Source organism: Triturus cristatus, chromosome 4_1, assembly GCF_964204655.1.
Source record: "Triturus cristatus chromosome 4_1, aTriCri1.1, whole genome shotgun sequence".
Taxonomy (NCBI): Eukaryota; Metazoa; Chordata; class Amphibia; order Caudata; family Salamandridae; genus Triturus; species Triturus cristatus.
The window spans coordinates 934366028-934389734 of NC_140585.1; the positions used below are offsets into that span (position 1 = coordinate 934366028).

The 23707-nt window shown below is 46.2% G+C and overlaps 1 protein-coding gene across 12 annotated transcripts in view; it reads left to right on the forward strand.

Annotated features, from left to right (window-relative positions):
- LOC146855858 (uncharacterized) overlaps positions 1–23707 on the forward strand; it is a 922371-nt gene that overhangs the window by 798633 nt on the left and 100031 nt on the right. For all 12 annotated transcript variants that reach the window (XM_085653813.1, XM_085653801.1, XM_085653802.1 and 9 more), the window contains one exon: positions 9792–9906. In XM_085653813.1, the coding sequence (XP_085509939.1) occupies positions 9792–9906 (115 nt within the window). The remainder of the gene's footprint in view (positions 1–9791; positions 9907–23707) is intronic.

Genomic DNA, 23707 nt, shown 5'->3' on the forward strand with positions numbered 1-23707 from the left:
GGGCCCTAGTTATGACACACAATCAAGTCCGTCGCTTCTGGCGTGGAAAAGTACTGACGTTTCCACTCCTGGATGGTGTCTATATAGGTTACCACAACATCATAACCAACCCTAAAAATGCCGACTATGTCACACAGAAAACAATGGAGCCACCCGAAGGCGCGTACAATGGGTACTGCTCATGCAAAAGTTTCCGGAGCCAGCCTGGGTAATTCAAAGGTAAGGAATCTGCAGCTAGATATTGTCTCTACCAGATAATGCGTTCCTGAAAGTACGTAACTTATTCTTTATTGCACGGTAAAAAAATAATTCGTGTCACTGCTGGACTCCACACCTGTGAAGTTTCACAGAGAGGGCTGTACTGGCCCCTTGACCAATGTAAATTTAAGGTCACAGGGCAAGGGGCATAGATACCATTGGTGCACCAGATGCAGTGGCATCAGGGCCCAGAGCCCTAAGAAGCCAATTAAACCTTGATACTTGCTGTATATTACTACCCCAACAGCAGTCAAAGGCACCATTTTCTTTGCTCGTACCAGGGCCAATTGCATCCTTGCTACGCTACTGCAAAGGGGGGGTAATTTCAGCACTTTTGAGTGCCAGTGTCTGTTGAGTCATCTGTGCAATGTAGAGGAATCACCCATCACAAGTTATTTCTGATATCCCATCAACCATGTCTTGCTTCTTCTCATGAGCCTTGGTGTATTTATTTCAGTTGTACAGTTGGTGCAAGCCTTGTTCTTAGTGCAATGGCTGACACTCCTGAGGAAGTGGCAATTAGGTTTTCAGTATGGCACTGCCCCTTGGCAAGTGTGAAAGGTTTGTCACTGTTTGAATAGTTTCTTCACAAATGGGTAAATCTACTACTGTACTACTCACACCCTTTTCAAAGTGTTTGTAATTATTGGTTGGATTTCTGCTTCTGAAACGTCCATCTGAGTAAATGAGCTGCTTTCTGAGTGTGAAACGTTTCTTTTGTTTTCTTCCAGAACTAAAGAAATAGTTACTATTGATTATGTCAGACATAATAATCAGTAATGCGGCAGATCTCTTGATGTCAATCTTTTACCCTCTGAACTTTTTCCTCAAGTTCAAAATGCTCGCCCTGGTCTAAGTTCTGTCTGCCTTAGATCCAGGAGACTGAAATAGTGGTGTTAGATTTGCAGGACGCTTATTTCCACATCCCTGTCCTGCAGTCCCACAGACGTTACCTGCAGTTTTAGGTAGGTCACCAGCACTTTCAGTTCTCATTGATCCCTTTTGGCCTTACCAGTGTGCCTCAAATGGCCCTTGCCCACTTCCAGAGGTTAGGAATACCAGTTTTTCTCATGCGTCAATGTATGACTTCTGAAGGTGGGCTCGCCTCCGAAATGTGTGAGCCGCCGCCAGACAGCGCCCAACCGTTTGACATCACTAAGGTTTTCCATCAACGTACCAAAATCTCACTTGACTTATTCAGAGAGTCTCCCCTTCATTAGAACTATCCTGAGTATGGCACTTTTGTAAACCTCTCCTTCAACTCAACAAGTCCATGATGTTTGGGCTATGATCCCAGTGTTTCAATCCTTGGCCTGGGTCTCAGTGAGAGCACCTCTTATGGACCACATCAGGTGCAACATGTGATCCGGGCAGTGGGATCTTATGTCTCAGTAGGCTCAGCACCAGCAGAGCTTTTCGAATTCCATCTAGGTGTCAGAGGAGAATGCAAAATATCTACAGTAGTGGTTGCATCAGGCGTCAAGTGGTAAAACCAATCTGAACAATGCTTTATGAGGCTAGGGCAGGGGGTGAGCTGCCAGGAGACCTTAGACAGGCGACCATAGTCCTAATACACAAACCGGGAAAGCCCCCAGATCTCTGGTTCTCCTAAGACCACTTTCCCCACTCAACATTGAAACAAAAATCTTTGCTAAGGTGCTGACGAACTGCCTGATACAAGTAATCAATTAGGCTTCATATCTTACAGGTCAACCAGGCATAATATCAAAAGCTTTTACCGATGTCTAGCAAGTGAAGGTACTCCTCCTCGCACAAGACATAGCAAAGACTTTCGATTCTCTGGAATGGCCCTACATTTTGACACTTCTGGAATGGATGGACTTCAGCCCCACTTTCTGAGCATGTGTTTGTCTCCGATATACCCACCCACGGCCCGGGTCCGAGTGAATGGCAAGTCATCGACGGAGTTTGACTTGGGGAGGGGTACAAGACTGGGCTGCCCCCGTTCCCTCTTCCTCTTCACAAGCGCTATGGAGTCAGTATCCAGCTGCATACCTGTGATGCCCTGGTCCGCGGACTGCGGTAGTACCACGATTGGGAGGATGTCCTCTCGCTATATACAGATGACATCCTATTGTACTTCACAGAATTGGAAGATTACATTATAAAAATACCAGAGATCTTTCAGATCTTTGCTTTCTTCTCTGGGCTGTGTATAAACTGGGACAAATTCTGCCCCTACCCACTTGGAGGGTGGACATCCAGGGCAGACTGGCAATGCTCAATACCCCCCGAAGAGAGAGGATTCCAGTATCTGGGTGTATTGGTCACCATAGACCGGCAACTCTTTTTTGACAACAAGCTAGGCAGTTGGTTTGAGGAATATAAAAGAAACCTGGGGCATTGGCACAGACTACAGCTATCCTTAATGGGCTGTGCAGCTCTATATCAAATGATGTATTCACCTAAAGTGTTGCTGCTGCAACCATGCTTCTGTTGTGGGATGGTGAAGTGCCACAAATTGCGCTAACAACGCTGACCAGGAAGACGTTTGAAAGGGTTATTGCACTACCAAACCTATGCCTCTTTAACTGGGCGACCTAATTGGTGGTTATTAATTAAGAACAGAGGAATACTTTTCTAATGGCAGACAGGCGTGCCATGGACCCGGGGGATTACATCAGTGAGCTGTACAGTAAGGGGAAACTGACGACAATACCATCTTAGACATCATTGGCAATCCAGTCATGATGGAGGGACAAAAAACCAAATTGGATGGCAGGGCATACTCCCCTTGGAAAACCTACTCTGAAACAATGAGGTATTGGCACCGCTACAGGGTGTCAAAGAAGGTAGGAAATGGGATGTCATGGGATATCGAAGCTGGGAGACCTCTGGACAGAAGGGGACATGATGACTTTTGCACACCTCCAATCCCTATATAAGTTAACCGGGAGCCAATATTTGTGATGCATACAAATTAGGCACATCCTGAGTGGATGTATCAACCTGAACGAGGACATACCGGAGGAGAGCCCTCTAGGATTCAGAGTGCTGGGTACCGCATTGCACAAGCACGACACTTCAGCAATATCCAACACACTGCCAGCCAACAGTATCCCCCAACTCTCCGCTGCAGGCACTGGGAGACAGATGGGAGAAAGATCTGGGCAGATTGGAAGGTGATGATTGAGGGGCGAGAGACGGTGATGAAGGCAGGTTTCAGACTAATCCAGCTCAAAATACAACACAGGGCTCACTTCACCAAAGGGGGGCTATTCACTATGGATAGGAGCCAAATGACAGCTGTTCAAGGGGAAGCACACAACTAAGCAACCACTGCATACACTGAGCTCCTTCTGGAGGGGGTTCAGTGTACGATACCCGAGGCCCTGTAAATCACTGGAGCTCACTCCTGTAGGTAAAGAAAGTGCTCACGCCCAAAAATAACTTCCCTTAAGACATGGGTAATTTTCTGTTGATAAGCAGTTTAATCCACAAACAGCAATACACCAGGTACAGTTACAATCCAGTCAATGAATCCCTATGATAATCATTAATTTTATCACCTCTGCATTCCATCCCATGCTCCCATTCCCTTGAACAACACCTTCAGCCGATAATGCCTCTTTACTGTTGCATAACAGCATCATTTAATGTTTACAGTTTGCTAAACATGCATCATATAATACAGACACAAGCGCAGCATTATCTTAACGCTGCGCTCATACGTTACCAAAGAGACTTTTATTATTTGTACTAGGCACAAAGAGAAACATTGTACAAATGCCACGCTCGTGCATACACAAGAATATGCAACAACTCCCAAACTGATCATGCTTGGAATCTGAGGGGGCACTGTTTTGCAATGTAGCTCTAAAGGTGGCCGGGTGTGATTTGATACAGAAATGGAATAGCTATGTGTCCTGAGGGTAGGTAAGTGGGTAACCAACATGGACTGGTGCATGGCATGCAGGCAGAGGAACAGATCTGCAAAGCGCGTGCCTGCCCCAATCAGTTTGCCAATCCTGGGGCCCCTGGAAAGCCCTGGCAGATGACATGCTCAAAGGAGCTCGTCATGGAGTGAGCGCGCACAAGAGACACCGCGGAGATAAGACCGAAGGAAAGTCCGGTGCACACGGGGACACATGATCCATTAGACCCCAATAAACTATATGAACGATTCAGATGTGTTGCGCATTTCAGTATTACCACTAACACCTTTCGTAAGTACGATGCTGTCACTGTGAGAGTTCTCTTCAAACTGAGCGCCACTGTGATGTGAACGGGGCCCCACTTAAAGGAACGTGCAAAGCACAAGTGACTAAGCAACTCTCGCGGCATTGGCTGCACTGGACTGAGCACCACTCTCCGTCTCCAGCCGTGCTCTGGTCCAAATCATTACGACGGTCCGCGGAGGGGTAACTTTAAACTATGCCGCATAGGCCCGCTCACTCTGGCCCGCCTACCCTGATTGGCCAATGACACTGAGGCCTCGCGACCTGACGTCAGCTATTGGCGCCGGCGCCGCGGTATATTGTGAAAGATTGTAGCACAGCACTGCCAGCCGCGAACTGAGCCCAAGCCTGATGCAATCTGCCAGCTAAGAGATTGGCAGTCAGAAGAGTTGCTAACTTGGAGTTCTCCACGACGCGCACAGACCTCGGACACAGGCATAGACGCAGGACGGCCTTCTGATTGTGTTGCTGGGTGCCGATTTAAAAGAAATCGGTGGACCCAGTAACAAAACCGGCCCCCTGTAAAGAAACCGGCCCCCACCCCTTCCGGCCTCCCGGGGGATTGCCCGGTGCCCGGTATTACCAGTCCGGCCCTGCGCGCACAGACCTCGGACACAGACATAAAAGCAGGACGGCCTTCTGATTTTGTTGCTGGGTGCTGAGTAGGGTGACCAACTGGCATTGGTGCAAATTCAGGACGGGGAGTGTAAAAATTCAGGACAAAGGGTCAAATTTCAGGACACAAATTCAGGACAGGAGGTCAAAATTCAGGACAAAACTTCAGGACAATAGATAAGTTTTACAGACACATCAGAGGAGGTCGCGCAATTGTATATAAGTAAGCCCACATATTCAACCATTTGCAAACCTATCCATCATGTATCCTTCCATCTATCATTTCACTCATCCATCCCTTCACTCATCCATCCATCATCCATCCACCCTTTCACCCTATCCATCTGTACACTCATCCATCCACACTTCTACCCATCCATCCACTCATCCATCCAGCCATTTACCCTTTTACCCATCCAGCCATCCTTTCACTTACTCATCCATCCACCCAGTCACTCATCCTTCCACCCACCCATCCACCCTTTCAGTCATCCATCCATTCTCCCTTTCTCTCTCCATCGACCCTTTCACTTAGCCATCCTTCCTTCCTTCCATCCACCCACCCATCCATCTACTCATCCACTCATGAATCCATCCATTGACCCTATCACTCATCCATCCTTTCTCTCATCCATCTATCCTTTCACTCCTTCACTCATCTATTCATCCTTTTGTCCATCTACCCTCCCTTTCACTCACTCATCCATCCTTACATCCACCCTTCCACTCATTCGTCCATCCATTCACCCTTGCACTTATCAATTCATCAATCCATCCATCCTTTCACTCATGCATCCTTTCACTCATCCATCCACCCTTTTACCCATCCAGCTACCCTTCCACCCATACATCCAGCTATTTACCTTTTCTCTCATCCATCCTTCCACTCACTCATCAATCCATCCATCCTCTCTCATTCTCCATCTATTCAATCTTTCATTTACGCATTCACCCTTTCACTAATTCATCCAGCCATCCACCCATCCCTTCACTTACTCACTCGCCCACCTTTCCATATTAATTTTGAGCTGAGCCTTTTTGAGAAGAGGCCCATCAAGAACTTCAGCCTCGCTGCAGGAGCCATTCCAGGACTGGGGCAGAAGCCACCCAGGGCTGAGACAGGATCCACCACAGGGGGGACAGGAGCCATCACAGACAGGGGGGGCAGGAGCCACCACATGGGGGGGCAGGAGCCACCACATGGGAGGACAGGAGCCATCACTGGGGGGGGGGGGGCAGCAGGAGCCATCACAGGAGGGGGAACAGGATCCACCAGGGTGGGCATGCAGCAGAGGCGCAACTAGAGCCAAATTTCGGGGGGGGGGGGGCGGGGGGGGGGCTAAGAAAAAATTTCGGGGGGGGCTGAAACTTTAAGCAATAGGCAGAATGGAGCTGTAGGGGCTCGTAGGATGGGTGAAACAGCAAGGCCTCATTAACATTCAAATGGTCTTTTAAAGACCTGTGAAGTGCTCGGGTGCCACACACGATTGGGGGGGGCTGAAGCCCTTCCAGTCCCTTCCAGTCCAATGGGTGTTGCGCGCCTGGCATGCAGTATTCAGGTATCATCTTGGCCCCTCCAGGGTGGGGGTAGGGCTCCTCACCCCCTCCTGGACAAGACAAGGAGAGACGACAGGCTCTCTTTCCAAAATGTTAGTTTTGCCATCCCCCACACTGATGTACAGTACTTAAAGGAGATACTCCAAGAGAACTGATTTAACTGATTGTCCTCCATACTTTGTTAATCAGTGTGGGTGCGATTGTGCCATTTCGTTATTTTATTACATTATAGACTGCATGTTTGCAGAACCGAGGTTTGCTTACAATTTAGTGACCGTAATTAAGCTCTGTGAAGAGAACCACGTGCTGCCTCGGTGTAATCAGGGCTGGTTCTATGATGTTTGGTGCCCTGGGCAGAAAGGGAATGTGTGAGGCCCCTCTAAATTGCAGGGACATGACGCATTCAGGGCTGTTTGCATCTGAATAGATGCCCCTGCGCCTGAAGCTGCAGCCCCTTCCTCTCAGTCCCCTTCAAACACCTCTTAACAGCTCATCAAGGGCTGAAGGTGTGAGGGTTGCCATCCCGCTGTGTCTCTCCAATGCTGCTGGGGATCTGAGCTTTGGTACAGTATCGGAGTCAAGAAGGGAGGTGGGTTGAAGCTGTGCCGGTTTTAGGGTGGTACGACCGGTGCCCGGTTAAAATTACGGACAAATGGCGTCCGTTAAAGAATCCTTAACGGACAACGGACAGACGGCCGAAATTACGGACTGTCCGTGAAATTTACGGACGGTTGGTCACCCTAGTGCCGAGTTTTAAAAAATCAGAGGACCCACTAACAAAACAGGCCCCCTGTAAAGAAACCGGCCCCCACCCCTTCCGGCCTCCCGGGGGATTGCCTAGTGCTCGGTATTACCAGTCCCTGCTGTTAAGCAGAGTAGCCACCAAAAACCATGTTACTGATGGTAAATAACATTTTCTTCTGAGCACTTCTGCATTGCAATCTGCTTTCTAGTGTAAAAAAGCATTGCTAGCAAATAGAGCTTTCCTTTAGAATGCAAGCTCTATGCCAGTAGTTCCCTGTAAATGATTATTTAAAAAACTTAAAGAAAAAACATTTCACAATAATGGGGTTAAAGCAAACACATAACTTATTATACCTCAAAACTGTAAATTGAATTCAATGTTTTATTCTTTATAAATGGCACAGTTTGTTTTTTAAATATTTTTCACTCTGGAAACCCTAAGCAAAATTTAAAAAGAATTAGGAAGTATCGGACTGTATGCTTGTCAAGCCATAATTTACTCTTCTCATGATTCAGGTATTGGCTCCTCTGTAATAACTCAGGGAGCTCCAGGAGATGTGAGATTGTAAGTATACTTTCTGCCTGAGATTCCTGCTGACCAAGTACAGCAGAAGACATGATCCAGCAGCACATTAAAATAATTTGTGGGCCAAAACATGTACCTCCATGCAATATGCTGAATGGAGGAGCTGACACAAAACCCTTCAAGTCTGCTCTTCAGTGCGCTAGAAAGCATGTGTACTCTCGTGGAGTGCTACATGAAAAAAGTTGTTTTCTAAATGTGAGTAGCGGAAAGATATGTCAGCCAGTCAAAAGTTGGCTATGTTTCCGGGGAGTGACAAACACATGAAGAGGATGGCAAGCCATTGTCTTAAGCAAGCAAATGAGTGGAAATAAAGACCACCAGTGAGTAAGCTCACAATAGGCATTTCCCAACCACACATATTGGGCTTACGGATATGATAGAAAAGAGACAGACTGTACTAAGCAGACAATTTAGACTGCTGTTACCAGACGGGATTCAGGGGAAAGCACTGAGTGACATATGAAAGGGGTTAAGTCGCGCTTACACCACGTAACGTGGTGCAAGTGTGACGTAAGTCCAAAATGTGATTGATGAAGCCACACAAGTCCACCTTGCGTGGCCCTTAGTGGCTTTATAAATCTGGAGCAATGTGATGCAAATCGCTGGGTTGCGTTACTCTGTCCTGGGAAGGCATTCTATGGGTGTTCCCACACACCTCCCATGTTTATTGACGCATTCCCAGATTTACCAAAAGTGATAGATCTGGCACTACTTTTCAAAAACAAATACGCATTCTCAGGGGAGGTGTAACGAGGAGAAATCTTTTTTTTTTCCTGTTACTTCCTCTTTCTATGTAGAAAAAGGAATATGCCCCAGGATTGTTTTTGTGCAGGAAGGTGTCCCTTCCTGCACAAGAATAATCCTGCATGCAACGCAGGCACCCTTGGGCAATGGTGCAAGTGGGCCTGCATTGGCTCTAGGCAGTCAAAACGGCACCAGTGCAGGGACTAAGGCAGGAATGTGCCGTATTCTTTTAAATATGGCACAAAATGTCCTTTACTTGTCATGCAGGGCAGCAAAGTGACATGCTGTGCTGCATGATATTTTTGATAAATATGTCCCTGAGTATTTTTAGGGTTCAGGTGTTCCCCTCGTTGGAGCATTCCAATGTCCATATCCCTGAGAAGGTTTTTTTGAAGAACACCAAAAGCAGCTTATTGAAAGAACTGTGAGTGAATATGATGTTACATGTGTGGCATTTTAACCCCTTCCCCGCTCATGATGGAACCACTCCGTCATGAGCCACGGGTGCCGTGTGCTCATGACAGAGTGGTTCCGTCATGCTGCGGCCGTTGGCTGCCGCTCCGCCCACGCGGCGCTAATTCCCCGCCTGTGCGGGCGATTAGCGCAGTGGGCGGAGTCGTGACGGAACCACTCCGTCATGAGCACAGCTCAACCGTGACTCATGACGGAGTGGCTCCGTCATGAGCACAGCGCCGCCGCGCTGCCCCCAAACCCCCCCCCAGCGCTGCGGCGGAATTCCTGCCGCAGCCAAGGGGTTAAGGTCTGAAACTTGTTGTTGTTAGTAGGAAGTGAAGGAATTCTTTGTTACCCTGATGAGACTAAGAAGGAATAAGCTATATAAACCTCAGAATCAAGGCTTACTTCAACCCTGAGGATTTCCGTTCAGTGGACTGCTGTTACTTAGTAGGATTATGAAGAGGTAATTGTGATATAAAACAATCAGTAAGCATTGTTGTGGCACAATCTGATGTGATTAAGACGCTAGAGGCTATCCAGTTGTAGTATCTCTGCTCCCATTATGTGCTGGGAATTGAAAAATAACTGTGTTTGCAAAACTCTGAATTGAGTGCAGTTTTTCTGTTTTTTAGGTGCCTCATACTATCGTCCATTTTTCGGAGGAACAAAAGGAATGTTTAGAGGAAAACATGAACACCCTTAAGCAAGAAACGTTTTCTGACAATGGTGAAATGGTGATATTACATGGTAAAATGTGTTTTCTTTGGTTTATAATATAACTAAGATTGAACTCTGGAAGAATAGGCGATCTTTATCTTTGTAATACTAGATGGGTGCACTTCAGTTCATAACATCTTCGATCACTGCACAGTCTGGACGGTATGTACTACTAATGAGAAAAATGTAACAAGACAAAATGTGCATCACTACCATGGGAGAAGGCCTTCCCTCCAAGTGCCCCGGCTACATGTTTCAGGTTCATTCCGGTTGTTTTGATTCCCTAGGTGTACTAAAATGTGCTGTGGTCTCATCGTTTTGTAAATTGCATTTTCTTAAGTATTTACTTTCAGTTCTCAAATATGCAATGGTTTTTAGAGCCCTAGTGTCTTGCATTCTTCCTCACCTCTGCAGTGCATGTCTTTGTCTGGCTTTAGTGGTTATTGTACTATTGCATACATCTGTGTGCCTCCCAACTCCAGTGGATTAATTCCAATAAAATAATCTCACAGTTTATTATTGACCATGCAAAAAGAGTATTAAGAAAAACTGCACATAACCATAATGAACAGGTTACATGTAAACAGTAGCGGCTGGTGTCGGGGAAACATGGTGAGGCAGCACAGGGGGGCGGGGTATAACAAAACAAACAACAATAATAATAAAAAGCGTACCTGCCATTCTTCTGGTTGCAGCTCTTTTGCTCCTCTGGGCACAGGCTGAGGCTCCCAGCCTCCCCTGCGGCCAATCCAAATGCTGCTCTCATACCCATGAGAGCAGTGTCTGGATGCTGCTTTCATACCCATGAGAGCAATGTCTGGATTGGGCAGAGCAGGCTTGTTTTGCGTTCCATTGGGAGCTGATAGCCCTTGCATGCTTGTCTCTCCATCCAGCAACACAGCTGGGTTGGAGAGATGTCAGTGCGCATAACGGTTTTGGCCTTCCTAAAATGGACTGACAGAAGTACCCAATACAGTGCTGTGGCCCGCCCCCCAAGACAGGATCTTGACGTGAAAATGGGTGGCCCCTTCAGAGGAGCATTCGTGAATCTCAGCTAAGTATTTTCCAAAGAGCTGGTCTGCTGGCAGGGGCGGCGATGCACCTTCACCGTAGCGGAGTAGCCGCCGCTGCATGTAAACTAAAATGAGTGTCCTCGGTTACTTGTTGCACACTACCATAAGCTGCAGTAGCACCGTGCTAGTTATGGGTGTGCTCTGGGGGAGTGTGGGGGCCACTCAGCCCCTCTTCACTCCTCAGTGCCCACTATATAAGGAAACGCTTTTCTAAGTTGATCCTAATCTATTTCAGTGCAGGCAGAATTCGTTTGGTGAAGTGTGTTATCATAATTTGCATCTAATAATTGTAACATAATGCATTGCCTACTATAGAATTATATGAACATGGATTGGAAATGGCCGCCGCTTTTTGCGACTGTCCTATTCTAAGCACTCATTCCGTAAATAATAAGTATTTTTCTTTCATTATTAGCCAATCGAAAAAATATAAATAGATAACACTATTAATAAGTGTTGTTTAACACTTCTGCTATCCTTGTTTTGATTTCCAGTGCCATGGATAATTACTTAGTGAAGTAATTATCCATGGCACTTGATCACGCTGCGCTCTCAACTTGGCATTATTCTTAGAAATGTAATAGTTATCTTAACAGTTCTTCACTACCTATTTTTCTAAAAGTAGCTTTAGCAGTTTTTCCTTCGAAATTTCGTATAATAGATACATTGAAAACAATGTTACTTTCAGTTGGGACCATCCCTATTAAACATTTTCCCTGCCATTTTTCTTAAAGGTTAGTGTGTCGATTTTTATGATGAAACGTTTACATTAAAGAATTCTGACTATTTGTCAGAGGGGTTTCCAGCATTCAGAATTCTATAAGCATACTATGCAATCACTGTGGACATGAGTATGTTTGTCCTTCACATATTTAGATTTAGTTGTCATTATTCTGGGATAGCTTCTTGATTCGTAAGGAATCCGGTTTTAACTTTTATGAAGCCATGCCTATGTAATTGGCAGAAAGGCCGTTTGTCTTTAATATTAAATCTCCCAGGAGCAGACACATAGTCTAGTCAGCCATCTAATCTAAACAATGATATTGGCCTGTTTTACGAGTGCTGTGTATGTGGTAGCTGGACAGTGACCGCCCTTTGACTTCAGCATGGTATGTCCAAAGACTTGTAGGTCACGTGGTCCTCTTGGATCAGCTTTAGAAGCATGCATCATCTTGTGGAAAATTGAACATAGTTTGTCGACTCTTGCAGACCAAAAATATTGGAATTTTGCAGCCTTAAGGTTTGGCACAAGGAAATTGGTGGAGAAAATTAATATACTACTGATTTGCTCTCTGGACAAATCCCTGTCAAGGGAACTGTAGAGGTTGTGAAAAAAGATGAGGAAAGAAATTAGTCCTTATGAAGCCCTACCTTTAGGAGGGTTGTATAAAGGAACCAGGCATACCATTACCACGCATGCCTTTACAACGCATGATTTTGCAACAAAAATGTAAGTATTTTGCTGGTAAGTATAAAGTCTATCTTTCCTTATTGGACCTCAACACCTAAACTCAACCCCCAAACCCTAAAAAATAACATGGCCATCCAAAAAGCCTTACCCCCCTAAACACTAAAAATACCCTTGTCACCCAAAAACCCTTACCCACCTTGAACCCTGAGAATACCCTTGCCCCACAAAACCCCTACCCACCCTAATAATGCCCTTGCCATCCAAATATTCTACCCACCCTAAACCCCCAAAACACCCTTACCACCCAAAAAACCCTATTCACCCGTAACTATAAAAATACCCTTGCCACCCAAAGACCCTTACCCACCCTAAACCCTAACCTGCATTTTTAAATGCATTAGGTTTCACTAATGTGATTAATAATAATTTGTTGTTTTTTTGGGTAAATTTAAATTTGGTGAGCAGTTGTGCAATATAAGGTAACGAAACTCCGTCAAAGTGTTATGATATGTTTTTTGAGAAGGTCAATATATTGTGCACTATCTTGTGGTTATATAAAGTGGTTCTGTACCTTCGGGTGATGTTATGAAAGCCAGGTTTACCTCTTTTTGGAATATAAAGGGAAATGGTCAGCGATGCGAAGTTGTGAAGTACATGGCAATCCATTGAGAGGATCTTAGGAACTGGCCAAGAAATCAAAATAAAATCAGTCTGTCAATATGTGTCATTGCAGGCAGGTCAAGCTAGGGTAGAATCATTATCTGATAGAGACTTATAGCTGCAGATTCCTTACCTTTGAATTTCACAGGCGTCAGGCTGGATCTGGAAAGTTTTGTGAGCAATACCCCCTTGCGTGCAACGTCAGGTGGCACCATTTTGCACTGTGTGACGTTGTTTGCGTCGGTAGCGTCAGTTATGACGTTGCGGTGCCTACATAGGCACCACCCAGGCGCGCGGACATCAGTACTTTTCAATTTTTCAACGCCAGAAGCGCAGAGCCACAAAGTGACTGACGTAAACGTGTGCAAAACTAGGGCCCTGAAAGGGGTGTAACCCTAGACCTACCACATCAGTCCACAAAGTTGGGAGGTATGGGTGGGGCTGTAAGGAATCTGTAGCTAGATAGTCTCTACCAGATAATGCCTTACCAAAGGTAAGTAACTTGTTCATCTGATAGAGACTTCTAGCTGCAGATTCCTATCTGATTCAAAGAGATACCCGAGCCATACCTTCTCGGCGGTGGGTTGCAGTCTCATGAGCTAGACTGACAAGTCTTGCAGGACTTAGCGGGCAAAGTGCCTCTCCCTGCGCACTTGACCGTCAAGGCAATAATGTTTTGCGAACGTGTGTAGTGATGCCCACGTCGCTGCCTGACAGATGTCTTGGACTGGGACACCCTGCGCCAAGGCCGTAGTCGCAACCTTTCCCCTCGTGGAATGGGCCCTTAATCCCTCAGGAGGCTGCTTCTTTGTCAAGGCATAACAGATTTTGATGCAGAGACCAACCCAGCAAGAGATGGTTCTTTTCTGCACAGCCTTTGCCTTCTTTGCTCCCACATTCCCCACAAAGAGTTGGTCATCCACCCGGAACTCTTTTGTGCGGTCAAGGTAGAACAACAACGGTCTTTTTGGGTACAGTCGGTGGAGACGTTCCTCTTCTTTAGAGGGATGTGGGGGAGCAAAGAAGGTGGGTAAAGTAATGGACCGACCCAGATATAATGGGGTCAAAACCTTCAGTAAGAATGATGCCCTGGTGTGAAGCACCACCTTGTCCGGAAAGCACATAAGATAAGGAGGTGAGCTGGATAGCGCCTGCAATTCACTCACCCTCTGGGCCGATGTAATCGCCACTAAGAAGGCTGTTTTGAAGGTCAACAGCGGAGGGGACAATAGTGCAAAGGCTCGAAAGGAGCACACATCTGATAATTGAGGCCCAAATTATGGTCCCATTGTGGCATAACAAGGGGTGAAGGTGGAAATAAATTAACCAAACCTTTCAGAAATCTATTTACTACAGGAGATTTAAAGAGAGAATGCTGGTCTGGGAGCAGCAAAAAAACAGACAGAGCAGATAGGTAACCCCTGAGAGTTCCCAAAGCAGAGCCCTGCTGGACAAGGGTAAGAATGAACAAAAGGACAGTAGAAAGAGGGGCAGAAAGAGGGCCAATAGACCTTTCTGTACAGTATAATACACATTTCTGCCAACGGCAGGCGTATACCCACTTAGTGGAGGGCCGCCTGGCCGCCAGAATAACATTACAGACTTCGAGAGGAAGGTCAAAAGCCATCAACTGCCGCCGCTCAATCTCCATGCATGGAGACGCAGAGTTGGCAGGTTCGGGTGGAGAACCCTCCCCTGCTGCTGCGACGGAAGATCCTCCCAAAGGGGCAGCCTGATTGGAGGATCGACATGCATGCTCAGAAGCTCTGGATACCAGACTCTCCTTGCCCAGTCCGGCACCACAAGGATGACTTGGGCCCCGTCGCTCCTGATCTTCAGAACCCTGGATAGGAGTGGTATGGGCAGAAAGGTATACAACAGGCCTGAGCTCCACTCGCGATGTAACGCGTCACCAAGCAATAGCCACTGACATTGCACGTTCTCTTCAGAGGTGAACAAATCTAACCAAGATTCTCCCCACTGTTGAAAGAGACCTTGCCCCACCTCAGACTGGAGACACCATTCGTGATCCTGAAGGCATCGACGGCTGAGATTGTCCGCCCTGGCGTTCAGAGAACCTGCCAGGTATTGAACCACCAGGGTTATGCCCTGCTGTTCCAGCCATGTCCAGAGACGCAGGGCCTCTCAACAAAGGGTCCACGACCCCTCCCTGCCTTGCTTGTTGCAGTACCACATGACGGTGGTGTTGTCCGTGAACACTTGCACCAACTTCCCCTTGACAGAGAAATGCTTTCAATGCCAACAGAATCGCTCAGAGCTCCAAGTTTATGTGGAGCCTCGTCTCCCCCCGAGACCAGTGACCCCAGATCTCCACTCTCCCATGTGGCCACCCCATCCCAGAATAGATGCATCCATTACAACTGTGAAATCTGGTTGGGGAAGGGAGAGAGGTCTGCCATTGACCGAATCGCAGTTTGTTAACCACCATTGTAGATCCTTCACAGTTTCTTCTGACATCTGAAACCCCTAACCTGTGCAGATGAACTGCAACCACCGCCGTCGCCTTGGTGAACACCCAAAGGGCACTGGTAAGACCGAAGGGGAGCACGGTAAACTGAAAGTGCTCGTTGCCTACCTTGAACCGCAGGTAACGCCTGTGGGCCGTCAGGATAGGAATGTGAAAATATGCATCCTGCAGGTCCAACGCCACCATCCAGACTCCTTGGTCAAGGGCAGACAAGACCTGAGCCAATGTGAGCATTTTGAATTTTTCCATTTTGATGAACACATTGATGGTCTTAAGATGTAAAATGGGCCGAAGCCCCTTGTTCTTCTTCGGAATCAGAAAGTAGCAGGAATAACATCCACCACCTACTTCTGAAGCTGGGTTCTATAGGCCAAAAGAGCTGTAACTTCCTCTTGGAGCAGCTTCAAACGATCCTCCGCCAACCGTTCCTGAGTTGGCGGAATAGGAGGAGGAAAAGAAAGGAAAGGAAGAGAATAGCCCTCCTGGACGATTTGCTAGATCCACTTGTCTGTTATAGATCTCCAGCGGGGGAGATGATGACAAATTCTCCCACCCACTGGAGTAGTGTGGTCCTGCAGAATCAGCCTAGGAGTGCTTGGAGGCTGCGGCTGCTGGGGGCAGTGTGGTAGACGACTTCTGGCCTCCATTCAGAGGACGGGAATGTACGGCGTCCACGCACAGCTTGGGCAGTCTGTGCGGGATGGTGGCTGGGATAGGGCTGACGCGGCTGGAAACCCCTTCCGTTGCCACGAAAGGAAGATTGACCACGAGGAGTGGAGGAGAGGCCCAAGGATCTGGCCGTAGCTCGAGAGTCCTTGAACCTGACCAGGGCCTAATCTGCCTTTTCCCCAAAAAGGCAGGTTCACTCAAAGGGCATGTCCATCAAATTGGCCTGCACATCCCCCGAGAAGCCAGTTGTAGGAAACCAGGCGTGGTGCCTCAAGGCCACCGTTGTTGAAATTGATCTGCCCAGTGAATCGGTCGTATTCAAACCACACCGGATGGCGAATTTTGCTGCATCTCTCCCATCCTTGACAGCTTGGAAGAGCACAGCCAGGGCCTCCTCTGGGACTTGTGGCAGCACCTGCGCAACCGTCTCCCAAAGAGAGTGGGAGAAACGGCCCAATAAGCATGCTGTATTCACCCACTGCAGTGCCAGACTGGAGGAAGAAAACCGCTTCTTTCCAAATGAGTCCAGTCTCTTGGATTCCCTATCTGGAGGGGCATAAGAGAATGCGCCCTGGTAGGTAGAGGCCTGCACCACTTAACTTTCTCGGGAGGGGTGTTGGCTGAGGAACTTTGGGTCGCCCGGAGCTGGGTGATGGTGGCGTGCAATCGTCCTATTCACAGGAGCCCCTGTGCTACGCTCTGACCATGTTCCTAGAAGGACATCCGTAAGTGCCTCATTAAAGGGCAAAAGGGGTTCAGAGGTGGAAGCCCTAGGTTGAAGCACTTCAGTCAGGCGATTATTCCTGACCTGCACTGAGGGCAACTCCACCCCAAGGACCTCAGCTTCCCTCTTAACCACCATGGTATAGGATGCACCCTCCTCTATAGCCACTGTAGGTGGAGAGAGCATGCCAGTGTCTGGGGAAGTATCCAGACCACTGTCTTCCCCAAGTTCCCCATACCAGTCCATAGTCTCCTCAGAGACATTCTGGTTCTCTAATGGGTCTCCAGACTCCTCCCATTCCTCTCCTGAATGACAAAGCCAGTAGGTCTTTCTTACTTGAAATGACATTTTTATGATGTTACTTTGTTTAAATAACAACCTGAAACATTCACAAAATAAAACAAAGGTTAAACAGATGTGATACTTCAGTCTGGATGTAGGAGGCTGGCTTAGTATATGGTGCTCACTTATGTAAGTGTAGCACCCTGCACTAATCCAGACAGCCCATATGATGATTTTAGTGGTGTTAGACAAGCTTAGGAATCTCTCTAAGTATCTATGGAGAACAGATCTTATGGTGTAGTTTAAGTGAAAGAGAACCACACAGTGTAGTTATACAAATATGTATTAATTATAAACACTCACTAACACATTACAATATCTCCTACCTGGAGAAATAACCAAAATACACACAATACTTTAATAATAGAACACGTAAGTAGTACACAGTGGTCACTGGGGGGGGACCAAACCATGTACTAAAATAGTGGAACACGAACCACGACCTAGGTCGAGACTGGACCCAGAAGACGTAGAAGAGTCGCGGATTAAAGGAACCACCCACGGTAAGTACCCAGGAACCCCACGGAGGCCATGTGCAGAGTGGGAACACGACCGCGTGCTCAATACAAGTCAGTGGGTAAGTGGCGGTTCTAGTTTTAAAGAAGGACCCTTCCCAGCGGACCCTGAAGAAACCTTGTGGAAGATGGAAGGTTGGAGAGTCACCCTACCCGTGGATACCCCCTGGTAGCAGTAGGGCAGTCTTCTAAAGTACAAACTAGGCCTCAAGCTGCAGGGCAGTCATCTGAAGTACAAGGCTGTCCTTCTGGGGCTCCTCCGCAGGTCCAGGAGTAAACTGAAGACTTGGTCTGAGGGTTCAGTATTTATACCTGGTGGCAGACCTTGAAGTGGGAGAAACGTCTAGACATCCCCGCCACCAATCTGGTTCTGCAGTTTTCCTTTCTCCCCTGCCAAGGCTTCAAAAAGTCTAGGGTGGTAATGGACTGGTGGCATGTTCTTTGTGATTGTAAGTGGAGTAGGGAACAGCTCCGCCATTGCATCATAGCAGGATCGTCCATCCTGCCAAATTCTAGTTCCCTTTTATCGCACTGTCTGGGAGGAATACACAAAGGCCTACTATTTACAGTCATGTTACAGAGGCTACAGACATCCAATGATTAGGACAAGAAAATGGCAACTTTCTAACAGAGGCATTTTCAGAATTTTGACTTAAAATCCGACTTTGGTCCTAAAAGAACTGTAATTTAAAATCCTCTTTAATGGTAAACATGATATTTTTATCTGTTCCCAATGAAAGGTTAGCACTTACAAAATATAATAAGGTAACCCAATGCTATCCTATAGGAGAGGTAGCACTCACACTAGTGAAAAACGTATTTTAGAGATTTTCATTACCAGCACTGTAAGACTTAAAAGTACATGTTCAACTTTTTAAATACACTGCATTCTCCTTCGTGCTGTTTAGGTCGTACCTTTAGAGTTAACATATGTGTATTAAAAAGGAAGGTTTAGGCTTGACAAAAGGTTTATTTTGCCAAGTCGGATTGGCAGTGTAAAACTGCACACAGGCTGCAATGGCACGCCTGTGACATGTTTTATAGGACTTCTTAAGTGGATGACGCAACCAGTGCTGCAGGCCCACTAGTAGCATTTAATTTACATGCCCTGGCTACATATAGTACAACTATAGATGTTATAGAACCATATGTGCCAGTTGGGTGTAAGCCAGTTTTATAATGTTTAAAGGAGTGAACACAAGCACTTTAACACTAGTTGGAATGGTAAAGTATGCAAAGTCCTAATGGCAACAAAAACAAATTCAGAAAATAGGAGGGGTGAAGGCAAAGCGTTTGGTTTGAAATTGAAGAGGGGGACAAGTCCAAAACCTACCTTTGGTGATCCTCTTTGTCGTGAATACTCTGTTCGAGGCATGTGAGCTGTAGATCACATGCTTTGCATACCCCTGCCATCTAGTGTTGGGTCCGGATGGTTGCAAGTTTTTGTTCGAAGGAGTTTTTCCAGTCATGAGGTAGTTGATTCCTCCTTTCGGTGATAGTGCTCATTGGCATCGACTCCATCGTTAGATTGTTTTTTTCCGCTATCGGGTTCGTACGGGTATTGTTGGGCTCCCCTTCGGAATCGATCCTCGGGTTCCCCCTCGGTGCGTATTGCTCTCTACCTCGACGGTATTGTTCTCAAACGCGCTACTCTCTCCATGATTCGAATTAAAACTCAGGATTTAGACATTTTGGTCAAAAAATCTGCAGGCGGCCTTCCGACCCATCCACGTCTGTTCGGCTCCTTGACGATGGAACTGGGCCATTTAAATTCTGTCCGCTGTGTCACGCGAAATATCCGCGCACAGACTCATCAGGTGTGTAATTTGTGCTTGTCCCCCGACGCGTGCCAATCCTTCAGATCAAAGAAAACTCTCCGTGATCATCGGGCTCGACGTCAAGAGATGCATTGGTTGGATGTCACACCGGATCTGTTCGGTGACGACTCTGAGCCAAAAGTGGTATCAGCGGCAGAAGAAGAAAAACTGGCTTCGGCGGCATCCGACTCTGGTTCGGAATTACAGATCGACCTCGGAGACGAGGTGCCTCAAGGACAAGGGGATGTGAGTACTGAAGACACCTTCCCTCCCCCCCCCCCCACGGCCCTACCTCCACCTAAGGCCAAGGTCTGCACCAAGAAGAGGTTTCTCACGCTCCTCATTCGGGATTCGGCACCAAAACACTCCAAAAAGCCTTCTGGCTTGGGACCGAGTCGCCCAAAGCCTACTTCTGAGCCGAAAACTTCAAGCTCCAAAGCCAAGATCAGTTCTGAACCAAAATCTTCGGATCCGAATTCCTCGACACCGAAACTCAAGAAAACCTCGGAGTCGAAATCTTCAGTGCCGAAAATCAAAGACTTTCCTGCAATTTTACCGGATCCCAATAAAGACACTGTACCTATTAGATTGGATTCAAAACAGAAAAAAACTGTATATTCATACCGATACAGGACACATTTGTGCTAAACCACCACCCAAGCACAAGCTTCCTGATGATGAGCCACATATAATTCATTTGAATAAGAAACGTGTAGGGACTAGTACTTTTTGCACTTTTCCATCTCCTCCTCCTCCCCCCTCTTCACCACTGCATGATCCATTACACATTACACCCAGTTAGTCTCCTCCACCTCAACTTGACACAGGTGACACTAATGAGGACGAGGCACAACTTCCAGATCCTTGGACAGATTACTTCACTGATCCACCATAGGATACAGACCCAGATCTTTATCCTGCCAGGCCATCCTGCCAGGCCATTTCCACCTGATGACAACCTTTCATACCAACTGCTTTTTGTCAGGGCATCAGAATATCTTGGGGTGGAGCTACATAAAGAGGCTTTAGAGTAAGCACTCCCTATGCTCAAGGGTATGTTAAGGCACATGGACGATATTTTTAAAGACCCTGTCCGTGCTAGAATTCTTACTTCTAGAGTAGACAAATAATATAAATCTTCCCCCCCACAGATCTCATTTTTATTAAGGGTCAGTTACCACTTGACTCTTTAGTGGTGTCAAATGCCAGAAGCAGAGCTAATTCTCAAGCATCTGGGGATGCCCCTCCCCCAGATAAAGAGTCGAAGCTGATAGATGCTTTGGGCATGCGTATAGCGGTGCAAGCAGCTAATCAATGGCATATTGCTAGTACGCAGGGCCTGCTGGCAAGGTATGATAGAGCCCACTGGGACGAAATGCAACAATTATTGCAGTTTCTCCCAGATGAACATAGTGCTAAAGCTCAGGACTTAGTCCAAGAAGGAAAATTAATTTCCAATGCCTCTATCAGATGCGCTCTAGATGCTGCTGACACTGCAGCTAGAGAAGTGAATACCAGCATCATACTGAGACGTCATGCTTGGCTACGGATTTCAGGATTAAAGCCAACAATCCATACTGAACATACCTTTTGACAAAAAGCACCTATTTGTCCTGAAGTCAATTTAGCGCTGGAAAAAATAAAGAAGGATACCGATGAGGCAAAATCGATGTGAGCGCTTCAATCTCCCTCAAAAAGAGGTTCCTTTCGGCGCTTTTTATAATAGAAAAGGGTCCAAGACTACAGGCACGGACCAGAACACTTCGTCATATAAAGGCAATTCCCAAACCTCCTTTACAAATGGGTTTTTCAGAGGGGGGTTATAGGGGAAATAGTCTCACGGGCAGAGGTAAAAACACCACACTTCGCACTTCCTCAAGCAAGCAGTGACTTCCCAACAATTCCCGATGAATATTGCAAACCTGTCGGCGGACGGCTTCAAAACCTTCTCCCCATTTTGGAAATAAATACCAACCGACAAATGGATGCCTGGAATTATCCAACATGGCTATTGCTTGGAGCTTACCAACAATCCTCCAAACATTCCTCCTTGTCAACACAAAATGTCTCCAGACCACCAGCACTTGCTTCAAGAAGATGTGCACTCGCTATTACTCAAAGGGGCTATAGAACCAGTCCCACTCCAATACCACGGGTTAGGTGTTTATTCCTTCTATTTTCTCATCCCCAAAAATGACGGATCTTTGAGACCTATTCTAGATCTCAGATAGTTAAACAAATACAGATTGTCAGAGCATTTTTGCATGGTCACTCTTCAACAAGTACTTCCCCTGTTGCAGCATGGTGACTTTGTCTATGCAAGATCTAAAGGACGCCTACTTACATATTCCAATTCACCCCGCTCATCGCAAATACCTCAGATTTGTGATAGCAGGCAAACATTACCAGTTCAAGGTACCTTCCATTTGGCGTCACCACAGCCCCCTGAGTGTTCACCAAATGTCTAGCTGTAGTAGCCGCTCATCTTCGAAGACAATGTATACATGGCTTTCCTTACCTGGACGACTGGCTCATCAAAGCAAGTACTTATCAAACCTGTATACTACACACTCCTATAACAGTACATCTGCTTCATCAGTTGGGTTTCACAATAAATGTACAGAAATCTCACCTGTGTCCAGCACAGGTGCAGTCTTATCTAGGAGCTTCTCAAAGCTCTAGCTACTCCCAATGTAGCCAGGATTCACAATATTAAGGCCACAATACTAAAGTGTCACCCCAATCAGTCATTACCAGCCAGAGTTTTTCATGCAACTGCTGGGAATGATGGCATCCTGCATTGCGATCGTACCTCATGCAAGGCTTCACATGCGTCCTCTGCAAGAATGTCTAGCATGTCAATGGAATCAATCACAGGGTCTATTAACCGATCTAGTGTTGGTAGACAGCCACACCCATCACTCTCTGCAGTGGTGGAACCCTAAAAGCTTATGAAGGGGGCGGCCCTTCATAGACCCGATTCCACAAATTATTTTGACAGCCGACGCCTCTTTAACTAGTTGGGGTGCTCACCTTCAACATCACACGGTACAAGGATTGTGGTCACACTGTCACAAACGTCTCCACATCAACTACTTAGAATTGCTAGCAGCGTTTCTAGCACTCAAAGCTTTTCTGACCCAACTTCTAGGCAAGACTGTCATAGTCCGCACAGACAAAATGACAGTTTCAAGTTTAATTTTATTTGATTTAGTTCTCAACTGAGAACAACAAATATTAAAATTACATTTGGATATTAAAATTGTCATTCTAATACAAAGTTAAAAATGATTCTAAAAATGTAAACATATTAATACACACAAATTCATTGGACGGTGCCTTACATAGAGAAATCAGGTCCTGAACAGAGTTAATTTTACATTTTGTTCTAATTGATTTTAAAAATCTCTTTCTAGCTTCTACGACTGTCACGTTTGGGCCAGCGAATATCACGTGTTCTAAGTCTTGCACCCCGGCTTTACATAGATCACAGACACTTGAAGCTTTTTCCTTTGGATACCACTCAAAAGTTAATGATTTTAAAGGCAGTATCCCTAGACGGAGTAATGTAATACTTCGCCTGACCCCATGATTTAAGTTAAAAAAGAGATAGTGCTGCGTTTTCTTGAATACAATAGTGTCCGCATATTGTTTATATAATGATAGTTTGGAGCAATGTTGGATATCAAGATCCATGCTTAACCTTGGTGTTAAATGTTTTTTTTTAAAGTTTCAGATGTGCTGATGTCCATGATTTCAACATGTCAAGAGTAACATTTGATAGTTTAAAAGCGATAGATACAGTTCTACCAAATACATAATTCGGCGATCCTTGCTCAAATGTCTCAATTTTTAGCAAGAGTCGTAGGGTGCTTGATCCTCATGAACAAAATGATATGCCCATCTTATTATGTTTGTGATCCCTCTTGCTAAATAACTGACTAATGAGAGTTAAAGTCGAAGAGCTTGTACCGGCACAGCTTGTGACGTCTTGGTCAGTTTCTGGAGGATTTTCCCTTTTTTCAGGTCGAGTTGTTTCCATTGACTTATTGGAATATATTCTATTGCATGTGATAGTACCGATGGAATCTTTGAGCTTTATACTTGTAGAAGAGAAGTGTCTTTGACCAGT